Source organism: Archocentrus centrarchus, chromosome 5 (assembly GCF_007364275.1).
Source record: "Archocentrus centrarchus isolate MPI-CPG fArcCen1 chromosome 5, fArcCen1, whole genome shotgun sequence".
Lineage (NCBI taxonomy): Eukaryota > Metazoa > Chordata > Actinopteri > Cichliformes > Cichlidae > Archocentrus > Archocentrus centrarchus.
In genome coordinates, this window is record NC_044350.1 from 25761575 (window position 1) to 25774103 (window position 12529).

General features: G+C 40.8%; 1 protein-coding gene across 1 annotated transcript; it reads left to right on the top strand.

Moving 5' to 3' along the window:
* The first annotated feature begins 647 nt into the window (after window positions 1-647).
* Window positions 648-12325, top strand: LOC115779910 (protein Wnt-2b-A-like). The gene is made up of 5 exons (XM_030728801.1): window positions 648-826; window positions 4420-4640; window positions 5491-5768; window positions 7243-7507; window positions 10366-12325. The coding sequence occupies exons 1-5, from the start codon at window positions 648-650 to the stop codon at window positions 10593-10595; spliced, it is 1173 nt and encodes a 390-aa protein (XP_030584661.1). The 3' UTR covers window positions 10596-12325.
* Window positions 12326-12529: the final 204 nt, after the last annotated feature.

Below are 12529 nucleotides of genomic sequence, written 5' to 3' on the forward strand. Positions count from 1 at the left end.
AGCAACTAAATGGTGAAGACCAATGCAGGTATTTTTTTTTTTTAATGGGTGGATTAATTGATTTGCAAGCAGAAGCCAGGCAGAACCTCTTTTCCTTCTGTCTGCAGAGCTGCATACCGGTGTCTGTAATTTTTTGACAAAGGGTATGGGTGTGGAGAGAAGGCAGGGGGGGTCGCAGACAGCTGACGCACTGGAGCGGAAAGCTGAGCGTTTCGGTGCGCATCTTCATTATCAGCAAGAGGGATGAAAGGTGAGCAGTGCCCGTCCCACCCTCGCAGACACTTCTCCCATGTGAGGATTTGGCTTGAGCGGCTTTTATCAGTCACGAAACTGATGAACGTCATTGGATTTTACAGTTTGCAACTTCCCACAGCTTTTGTGATCTTAGATTCGCAGCGCAACAGCTGATGAGAAAACGTGAATTTACGCCAGACTGTCTGAGATGAAGGACTCCTGCTCACTCATTAAAGTGGAATGTTGCCAATGAAGACTATGGATGCACTGCTAGAAAATCAACATTGCATTATGACAGCCAATAACTGATGGATCTCAAGAGCACTTTCCCTCTATCTTAACTTCTTTTTTCACCAGATGATGGACGGCGCGCAGGCGTCAAGGACTTTCACGCCTTATTGTACAGCTAATACATGAAAAGAAAGAACATATTTTGTTTGATGAAATCTCGGGGCTTATCGGACCAGAGCAGGGCTATGGGGATCAGAAATGGGGCAAGAAACCAGCATCACTCCAAACCCATTTCTAAAGTGTACTTCAGCTTTATTTTGCTCCTGCTCATTTTCACACCAAGAGTGGATTCATCGTGGTGGTAAGTTTAACCACTGAAAAGAATGTGATGCCGCATTTGATTGGCTACTGTCACATACAAATCTAACGTAAAGTATTAGATGCAACGTCTAGTTATGAAGGTAGCATGGCAAAAACAAGGACCATTTTTCACCCAGAAAATGTAGTTAACAGTTGTTTTAATTATGTAAGTTTGCACTTGAAATCGTTATGTTACAGTTGCTTGTATTGTTGCACCTTCTATATTTAGGCTGCATATATATTTTTGTAATTGGAATCGTTGCAGATGTAAAGATGGGATATCTTACTGTGAATGTGTATATAAAGTATACCTGCTTCCTTCGCAGATTTTCTAGCACAAATAAAATATCCACTTTGACAGAGTTCAAATGATCATCCATGTCTGTAAATGAAGACAGCAAGCAGTGTATCCGAAGTTTATGAAGATTAATGATGTTGGGGGAGAAGGGGGGGGGCTCCCCTATCCATCTATTTGCTCAGAGTAAGTGGCAGGTGCAGGCGCTGGTGCATGAATAAATGCCCCTTGATGATTTCTCTTGAGGTTTTAAAGACCCTGATGAGAAGGGTAAAACATGCTGGAGACCAACCAGTCCCCATTCTCTCACCTGAAATAGTTGTGCTGATATTTCAGGTAACACTCAAACAGAAAATGAATTTGATGGCTTTAACTACCCATTTAACTACTACACACCCCCCCCCCCCCCCCCCCCTTCAGAATATTGCCATGCACACCATAACAGTTAACATCTAATTTATGGATTTATTTAGAGCTGAAATGGACTCATGGTAAATAATGCTATGACTGGTAATTTCCCAAGAGAGCCAAAAGCATATGTCATCCAGTTTTCCCTTGTGTTTTCCTTTTAGGCAAATTCTGAGTAAACTGTGATTAAATCATTAAGAATTTCCAGAGAAAAAGACAAAGAGCTGCTTGTCAGCTCTGTGTTCACTTGATTCATACTTACTTAAATCTTCCTTTGAAATGTTTAGGGCTATTTTTAACTATTGTGATCATTTACATAAGCACCATGAGCCTTGCTGCACTTCTCTCTCCCCTCTATGTGTGTGTCCTCTTGGAGACAGTCAGGGGTCTTTTGGCACAGCTGGTATGTACAACACACAATAAATACAAGTAGTGCTTCTGTTCTGCTTTACTGCCCAGGCAGATAGTTGCAGCTAGAATGGGACCAGGACAACCATAACAGGAGTGGAAACTACCTGCTATATCTGTTTCTGTCTCAGTGACCAGGCAACACAAATGTGGCTGCGATTAGGGACTATAATGATATCCGGATGGAGAATAGAGCATGTAGGCTTATAGGGAGAGGGGGGGCTGTGAAGCTAGTAGGGAAAAAGGCACAAGTGCTCACTTGTACTGTAGATGACTGTCATGTCCTGTTGATAAGAGGCCCCCCAGAGTCACAATGCGATCAGCATGTGATCCACCTTCTTAAGAGTTGGTACAAAGTTAGGGATTATTTGAGAAAAAGCAGGAAGCAAAGGCTTTTCAGTGAAAGTGAGGAATGTAATAATCTCTTCAACATCCTGAATCTTAAGAAGTCAGTGGAGATGAACGTGAAGAAAATTAGGAACACTAGTCGAAATCCAATAAATAATTTACTCAAAAAATGTTACATTGTAAGAAAAAAAGTATTTTTGCTTATTATTATTATTAATTGATACAGAAGACACAGAAAATGGCAAACAGTTGGTCTTCTCGCTGTCTAAAGGTAGTAAAATCCAATTATCAGCTTCACTACAGCTTCCTTTTTGTTTAATGTTCCAGTATGTAAAACAAAACAAAAAAAATAGCTTTTGTCCCATGGCAGTCATGGTCCCTGACAAATACAGTCATGTGAAACTTTTCCAATGTTTCTTCAGCTCATTGAGGTTTGCAGGCGTTCGTTTATGCACAGCTGTCTTAAGGTCCAGCCACAACATTTCACATTGAGATCTGGGCTTTGATTGGGCCATTGCAACACCATGATTCTTTTTCAGCCATTCTGTTGTAGATTTGCTGCTGTGCTTGGGATCCCTGTTCTGTTGCATGACCCAATTTCAGACAGATGGCCTCATATTTGACTCTAGAATATTTCAGACCCCTGTACAGAGGAGTTCATCATTAACTCAATGACACTACGGTGCCAAGGTCTTGTGGCTGCAAAACAAGCCCAAATTAACATCCAGCCACCACTGTGCTTAACTGTTGGTGTGAGGCGTTTGTGCTGATAGGCTGTGTTTGGCTTTGGCAAATGTGGCACTGTGTGTTATAGCCAAACATCTTTTATAGAGGTGGTCACACTTGCTGATGATCAGTTAATCAAATGCATTTGATTGCCAGCACCTGGCTGCTACTTGCACTTTCAATTCCTATGAAAGCAGAGTGCACATAGCTTTTTACAGGACTTTCTTTTTCACATGACTGTACTGGAATATAACTCTTCATGAAAGGGACAAACACTTTTACTGTGATGTTGCAGGGATTATAATAGGGTTTCCTGAAGTTTTGGTGATTGGATGGCAATTTGGAGTGACGCAGAAAAAATGAACTCAAAATAAGTCAAAAACCATTAAGCTTTCAAAAAGCCGCCTCAGCACCACTAGAAAACCTGCAGTGAGGTCATTCGTTTCCAACCTGGCACACTTGTGTCAGCTGGCACATTTTGACACGACAGTTTGTCAAATTGTGTTTTATGCCGGTGATTGATTTTTTTTTTTGGGGGGGGGGGGGGGGGGGGGGGGGGTACATAAATGGCCTGTTAATTTTTCAGTATGTATAATGTTTTCTACCATACTGGACTGCTGTATCTCATAGGATCTGAAGTGCAACTGAATTAAATGTGGCTCAGGGTTGCTACTGGCCTGCACGCTGCACTTTGACAACCCTGTGATTAAAATGAAGTAGATCCATATACAGATGTTTCATAGTTGGAGGACTTTGTTGAGACAGTTTTTTTAAAATAAAAAAAGTCCAAGCAGCAGTGGTCAGTACGCTCTTCCTTTGAGTCCACAGTATGCAATGAGCTCTTAAATGTCAGTTACCCATAATGCAACTTTAAAGATTTTGGCCCTCTATGTCTGGTAAACATCAAAGTACCAAGTTTGTTACACATTATGTTAGAAATATGGATTTAAAAAAAAATAATTAAAAACAAAAGAAATATGGATTGTTTGAAGATGTAGTCAGACCATGTTTCATTTTGACAACTTACAGCAAAGGCCATGGGTATGGCAGTATGTGCACATGACAAACAACAAATGGGAGCATGGCATACTCGCCACTTTGTAGGGCAGGTACAGTAGCAAGCGCTGCATAAAAGGGCAGCTGTTTGTATTATTTCCACCTGTCACAAGACAAGAATGTAAACAATATTTCTTGAATAACAGAGTGGACCTCACCCTTTTTCATACCAGCTAGACAGTCGAGCAGTTTTGTCAGAGTTTTGCTGTCATGAAAAGAGGAAGTTTGAAAAGAAGTCTACTGAGAAAAGAGCCATAATGCAATGAAAACTGCAGCTGCTACCACTGAGTGCACAGTCAGTGGACTGGTCCTTAAGCTTATCGACACTGTGTTTGATGGACCTGTGTTTGCAGGTACATCGGCGCTCTGGGTGCTCGGGTGATATGCGACAACATTCCTGGCCTTGTGAACAAGCAGCGGCAGCTCTGCCAGCGGCACCCGGACCTGATGCAGTCCATCAGCCTGGGAGCCAAAGAGTGGATCAAAGAGTGCCAACACCAGTTCAGACACCACCGCTGGAACTGCAGCACGCTGGACCGGGACCACACTGTTTTTGGCAGAGTGATGCTGCGAAGTGAGTTTGAACATACATGGCCCGGGCTTCTATCTGTGTGGTTCTTTGTGCGTGACAGTGGTTGTTTATGTCGGTGACACTCAAGTTAATCATCCTCATAAATGTCTCCTCTGTTACCAGATAAGCAGAAAATTAATAGGTGTCTTATTAATCAACTTTGTCATGGAATGCAAACAGAAAGAGAAATTGTTGTGGGTTTTTTACCTTCTCGGGAATGAAGGAACATTGGGAAAGTCAATGTTCTCTGAAAACAAGTAGCAGATTGAGAGATCCACACTGGTGATGTATAAACAGTAATAGGAGATGTAAATATTTGGGTAGATGTTTCTGGCAGCCAGACAAAGCTTTACTCCCTGACATCTCGCCCGTGTTCTGCTTCATTGCGTGAGCAGGAATGAGAACAGGAGGAGGGTGGGACAGCCAGACCAAATAACCTCCAAAATCTCCTCTCATCTAAAATGAAAACACTGCTCAATGACTTAGAAAGCTGCCATCTGTGCAAATGAAAAGGTGAGAGGAGAGTCGACTGGTCTAATGTTATAGCTGACGTGGTGCTACCCCTCTCTGGGGGTAGTCCAAAAATGGACTGATCTTGGCATTCCTGCCATCTAGAATATGCAGTGGGATGGCTGCTTAACAATAATAACACAGTGAATTTGGGCACAAGAAGAACATCTCAAATCTTAACAAAAAATAACCAAAACCCGCTGACTTAGCAATGTTACGAAAACTTTTATAATACTGTCACATGTCAAATATAGGTGATATATATAAGTCTCTCTTTTCTAAGAGTGACAGATTATTATTTGATATGATTGCAGTTGCAACATTCTCTTCCCTGTCTACCCAGGCAGCAGAGAGGCAGCATTTGTGTACGCCATCTCTTCAGCAGGAGTGGTCTACGCCATTACCAGGGCCTGCAGTCAGGGGGAACTTAAGATTTGCAACTGTGACAGTCAAAAACGAGGGCAATTCAGTGATGACAAAGGCACTTTTGACTGGGGTGGATGCAGTGACAACATCAACTATGGAATAAAATTTGCCAAGGCTTTCGTAGATGCCCGTGAGAGGATGGTGAAAGATGCTCGAGCACTGATGAACCTACACAACAACCGATGCGGTCGGATGGTCAGTGGAAACAGTTTTGATATTAAAATTTAAACTTTAGCTCATAGCAGAAACAGATTGTTCTTGTAATGTAATCAATCTATCCATTTTTAATTGCTTATACAATTCAGGGTAGCAGGCTGCTGACAAAAATAAAAATCTCAACAGCTTGTTTTCTTTATGTACATATGTATTTATGTATATATGCATTCATCACTGCAACTAAGGATTATTTTTAGCATCTTACAATTCTACAATTAACTAATCAGTTGATTTCAGAAAGTAACAATGTAACAAAAATTTAAGTGTCTTTGCTTGTGTTCATCTCATGGGGTTAGCAGCATTAATATATATTAATATGATAAGTGCATATCATGGCCCTGTAGTCTCAGTTTTGTACAGTTCAAGGTATTGACTTGCACTTTATCACTAAAGAAGTCTCTCAAGAATAATAAAGTGAAATCTGGTAAGTTAAGAAAAACTTAACTTATATGCACAAAAACTAAGAAAAATTTGTGTTTGGTCAATTATTTCTTTGTTGTAACAATGCTTCTCAGCACTAAATCTCAAACCATTGGAAAACCTGCATTTTCCCTACAAATGTGGCACCATTTAAGGGGAAATACCCTTAAATGGTGCCACATTTGTAGGGAAAATGCATCTGTAGTTTGAGTAGCAGAGTTGAGTATGTGGGTTGCTCCCATGAACAACTTGCCAAATCTTCTCTGTCAGCACTAAACAGCTCATTCTGCTATTGACTCTTGTTTTGAGGTCCTGGTACCCCAGGTGCTGACAATCAGGCTTGTCATCATTGGAGGTTATCTCAATGCAGAGAGATACTGAGATGGATTCTGCAACCAGTGGCAATTCCATATCTCCACAGTCTGGGACTGAACTTTATCCTCCAAGATGACGTCCCCACAGAGCGGGGTTCATCAGACTACTTTCAGAATTTGGGAGTGGAGAGGATGGAATGGCCTGCCTGCAGTCCTGACCTCAACCCCACTGAACACGGGATCAGCTGGGGTGTGTTGTTCATACCAGAGAGACCAACACAGCCACATTGGCTAACCTATGACAAATACTGGTTGAAAAATGGGATGCCATGCACTGAGCCACCTGTTTGTTAAATTAATAAATTGTTAAACTGCCAATTTGTCTTTTTTCTTCAGACTTCAATTATCAATAAGCAGTAGAGTAGAGTCAGTAGAGTTTGACTGTTTGGCATTAGCAGAGAAGATTTGGCAAGTTGTTCATGGGAGAAACCAACATACTCAACTCTGCTGCCCAACTCACAAATGCCTTTTCCTTACAAATGTTGCACCATTCAAGGGAAAATGAACAGAAATAATCAAACATACACTTCCTTACTCTTTGTGCTTGTTTATTTATTAAGTTTAGCTAACCACTATACTAGGAGGGCTTATTACACCTACATCTTCTCCTGGACAACATTGTAGGCTTGACACTCTGTCACCTTTGATCTTTGCTCTAGGCAGTGAAGCGCTTTATGAAGCTGGAGTGCAAGTGTCATGGGGTCAGTGGTTCCTGTTCTCTGAGAACCTGTTGGCTGGCTATGTCCGACTTCAGGCAAACTGGAGACTACCTTCGCAAGAAGTACAACACAGCCATCGAGGTAACCATGAACCAAGATGGGACAGGATTTATAGTGGCTGACAAGGACTTTAAGGGAAGCACCAAGAATGAGTTGGTCTTCGTTGAGAACTCTCCAGATTACTGTCTCATGGACCGTGCAGCAGGTGAGTGTATAAATGTGTGTGTGCATACACACAAATAAGCTATAGCATCAAAACCACTTGCTTAATACTGTGTGCTTAGGACTGTCCCCAGTCCTCAGTCAGAACAGTTTTGACCAGTTGAGGAACGCACAAGAGACCGCTGAGAGTGTTCATTGGTATTTGGCACCGGGATATTGGCAGCAGATCATTTGGGTCCAGTGGGTTACAGAGGGGAGGCTTCCGTGGAACGGCTCATTAGAGTGGGGAGTCTGGAGGCCTCGTCAACACCTTGGGCTCTTATCCAGCCACTCTTGAGCAGTTTTTGTGGTGTAGTGGGGAACACTGTCCTGCTGAAGGCCACTGTCTTCCTGAAGTGCCATCGTCATAGGGTGTGCGCCCGGGCTACAGTGTTTAAGCACGTGATGTGTGTCAAAGTGATATCCACATAAATACCAGAAGCTGAAGTTTCCCTGTAGCCAACTGAAATCTGATGAGATGAACAGTGTTTTTGATTTTACTGGTTCCATTTGATTTAATGTTGTGGAGGAGAATTTCCACCCAATAAAAAGGGTAGGATGAAGATGAGCTAAGATGATGCAGATGAGCACAGACACCGAACAGTTCTGTGAAAGGATAGTATAAGTAGAGACTGCGGTACGAAATCTTTAGTTTTTTTTTTTTTTTTTAGCAGTTTCATGCATCAAATAGCTTTTTTAAAACAAAAATGAATGGCAAAAAGAATGTTGTTTTTTTAATTATTGGTTGATATGGATAATTCTTAAATAATTTTAGCTGTGTTAACTGGAAAAGGGTTTGTCTGGTAGCTGATTTGATTTTTAACATGACAAACTTTAGTAAACATGTGTCTTGTGTTGTAAGAGTGAACAGTTCTGACCATATGGGATATATATATTCAATCATTTATTGTCAGCTGCAATATTTCTGATAAATTAATGCTTATATTAGGCCATTTCATAGTACAGTCCCCACCCCCCACCCCATGTTTTATCAGCAAAACATCAGCAGTTTACACTCTGAGATTCAAATTAAATACTTGGAGGTTGTGGTTAAACTGCTAATTTTTCATGTAAAATATTGTTGCAATAGATTAAAAAAAATCATTAGTATATTGTTATGGGGTAGGACAAAATAGGACTGACTGTTTAACAAAAGTTATGAGAATCAGACTCATCCGCTGAAGGCTTGCATTCCTTCACAGCTTAAAGTTCAGTGATTTGACCTTTAACATCTCCTTTAATTCCTAATGTTTGCTTTGCCTTGTTAGGCTCATCTCTTTTCTAAAGTCCGGCTCCTTCAGCAGAGCGTGAAGTACCTCACAAACTCACTGTTAATATATTCGGGAAGATAGCATGTGCAGGTGACATGATGGTTCTAACAGATTCTGTCACTCCTACCTGCAGTTAGCTTGGTTGCACTTTGACAACTGAAGTGTAATGAAGGTGTGTTCACTCAAAGGGAAGGCTGTCTTTCCTTGTTAAAAGGTGATCTTAAAAAGTGGCCCATGACCCTCCTCACCACTAATCTCCATTGTATAGGAATTCACAGCCTAAGGATACATGCAGGCTTATTTTTCAAATCTTTCCTTTGGTCAGTATTAAGCTCCACTCCCTGGAGCCCAAGGGGAAGATCTCCTCTTGTCCTTTTTCCTTTTTCTGGGATGCTTTGTTAATGGACCTGGCACCTGATCTTAGGCTTGGATTTTACACCTGAGTACATGGACACAATTGCATTTAGGTCTGAGACTATTCTGTCGGAAAGCTTATAGCCTGCTGAAGAGTGCGGGAAAGTGATATTTTGCTTTGGAAAAACAGTTTCAGTTTTCAGCATCAACATGAGCATTGCCAATAATAAGTTCTGCCAGCTTTCACTCCTGGGCATGCTTGCTATCGCGGGAAATTTTTCAAAATGTAATTAAGCTGATGGGTGGCACAGTGGCGCCATAGGACTGCGTCTACATGGGTTTTCTCCAGCTACTCCAGAGCACAGAGACATGCATCTTAAGTTAAATTGTGATTTTTAAATGGGCTATAGTTGCGAATGCATGAGAGATGAAGTACTTAATGGCATAGAATAAAGTGCTCCATGAAAAGGTGAATGTGGCTTACGGTGTAAAGAGCTTTGAGTCGTCAGTAACAGAAAGTGGTAAAAATGGCAGTCATTTCATTCAATTCCCCAAGGGAATGAATGGGTAGCAAATGTAGTATAGTTGCTGCAGCTACTGTATGTGTGTGTGTGTGTGTGTGTGTGTGTGTGTGTGTGTGTGTGTGTGTGTGTGTGGGGGGGGGGGGGGGGGGGGGGGGGGCTATGAATCATGCCTATTTTACAATGAGAAGTGACTTCTAATTGATAAGGAGTTGTACTTATGAATGATTTAACAATGAATGAGATCAGCACAAAGAGTTCTCACCCATTTCTGCTGCTCTACAGAACACCGTCTTTGTTTCAGTGCTAAGGTTTTGCAAACGTGCCTCTCATCAGCATCTCATCGCTCTAACCCAACAGCAAATGACAAAGTCAGTAAGAAGTTGAATGCCAGCGAGCAGCTAAAGAGCAACATAATTTCTAAAGCAAAAAAGAGCACCTGATCTTTAAAACCTGTTAACACATTACAGAATTGTCATGAAATCCACTGTGTTTGACTAAATTTTTATATCAGTTGTTTAATATATAAACACAACTTTATAACACATGTAACATTCACTTTCCTTCAGCTGAACCTTTATTTCTCTCTGTGACAAATATATATAAAATTTGGAAGGGCATACACAGATCTCCGTCTTCTTAGACTTCTAATAATAAAACATTTTGCAGCACCAACATTTTTGTACATCAAAACTACTCCTTTATTCTCATTGCAGGCTCCTTGGGTACAGCAGGCAGAGTGTGCAACAAGTCCTCAAGGGGCATAGATGGCTGTGAAGTCATGTGCTGTGGACGTGGATATGACACCATGCGAGTCAAACGTGTCACCAAGTGTGAGTGCAAGTTCAAGTGGTGCTGCGCTGTGGAGTGCAAAGACTGTGAAAACATAGTGGACGTGCACACCTGCAAACCCCACAAGCGACCTGACTGGCTGGACGTAACCTAGGAAGGAGACTAGACAAATTAAACGTGCTCCTGACTCATTAACCTGTGAACTAGTGACTATGTTCTAGTTGGGATCTTGTAACTATAATACCTCTGGCTTTTGATGCTTTTCTACTTCACAAACCTTCATTAGATGATGGTAAACTGGAAATTAGACCCAGTTACTGATCATGTGCTGCTTTAAAAGGGTTTTTAAAGATAATGTGTTGAATCAAACTTTGAATCTTTGTTACAAAATGGCTGAGTATTATATTCCGTTGTAAATGTACTCTTAAGGCATATATATAATCTAATGCCTGCTTCTTGTTTCATAGTATGTGAAAACTGTGTGAGCATAAGAGATGAGAAATCATAGATAATAGTAGTATTTGGACTGAAGTGAGTGGGATCAAGAAAAATAATGAAACGGTATTTTGAGATCCTGTAAAACATTGACCAGTGTATCATTTAAAATGGCATCAAGTCATTTCATAAAATGAAATGCAAGTCGTGATCAAAAGGTTTTGCAGCTTTACCTGAGAAAAAAAGCAAAAACCATCCATCCATCCATCCATCCATCCATCCATCCATCTTCGGCAGCAGCCTTCCATTTGAAGTCAGAAATTTTCAGCTGGAATAGTAGTAAAATTGCATAACTTGTAATCTGTACTACCACTGTTGTCTATTTGTAATAAGCCATCTACAGAGCACTGAACCAGGCTCTAGCCATAAACCTTCTACAGCAATGTTTTTAAGTGCAAAACACAGGCATTGCAAGCGGCGGCTCTCCCTTTCTAGGGAGCAAAACAAATCCTGTTTTCTGACAGGAAAGCAGTTAATTTGAATATGATGTCATTACCGGCTCCAAGACTTCAGAGCTAAAAGGAACGCCGCATAAATTTAGCTTATCTCTCCTTCAACCTCGACTGAGTCCCATGCTATTAAAATGCTCCCCGGAAGTGGCCTCACACTCCACAGTGGCAAAAAAGTGGCCCTTCATTTTTTCACTTCATTTTATCAAAAAGGATGAAAATACATAGAGCCAAATCTGGTGGGTCGGGTGGGTGGTGAAGGAACATTGTATTTATGTAACAAAAACAAACAAACACAAAACCCTGCACTAGTCTGTAATTTATAAAGATGCTAGAACTTGACCGCTTGGAGATTGGCCAGATGTTAACCAGGTATGGATTTAGCTTTTTTTATCAGCAAAGTCACAAACCTTTGGATTCCCACCTTGTACCCAAGACAGCTGTTGCTAATTTTTTGCAACCATCAAACTAAAGAAGCAGTTAGAGTGCGTTCCAAGAGGTCTTTCTTAATTAAGGCCAGATAATCACATTGTAAACTCAAAGGAGCCACTAACAGAAGAGTAAGCAAGAATTTACATTCACAGTGGTAGTATACTTTCTGCACTTGGGTTTTGGTAGATTGAAAGACAAAGGGCACATTAACAAAACAAAGTAAGCCTCACAATATTTGGTCTGTTTGAAAGAGTCTTGTACAGTATGCTAATATTTGACTGTAAGAGATCTAACACATGGTTCTGTTGCTTCATTGAAAATTTTCTAATTTCTACCTCTGATTCTTTGTCTTTACTTCAAGCAAATGCCACAGGCCACGTTAATGCAGACAAGTGCACTGCAAAAAGAAAAATATACAGCTTCATTGTTTGGACATGGTGACTTTCCAAAGTTGTAATTTTGAGTGTCGTAGCAGAAGAAAGTGCGTTATAGTCAATGTACCATTAAAACTGGCCTTCTTGATACGTCACTCTTGAACCTCAACATTATAATCTCCAGACTGATTGTTTTATCTTCAGTGGAGCTTTTGTTTATCATTTATTGCCTTGTCCTTATTACAAAGGCCAAAACAGCATATTTATTCAGTCATCATATTGTGACAGAACACATTTATAATGCAATCTTATGCAACTCTGCTTTCAGTTCTTTGTGG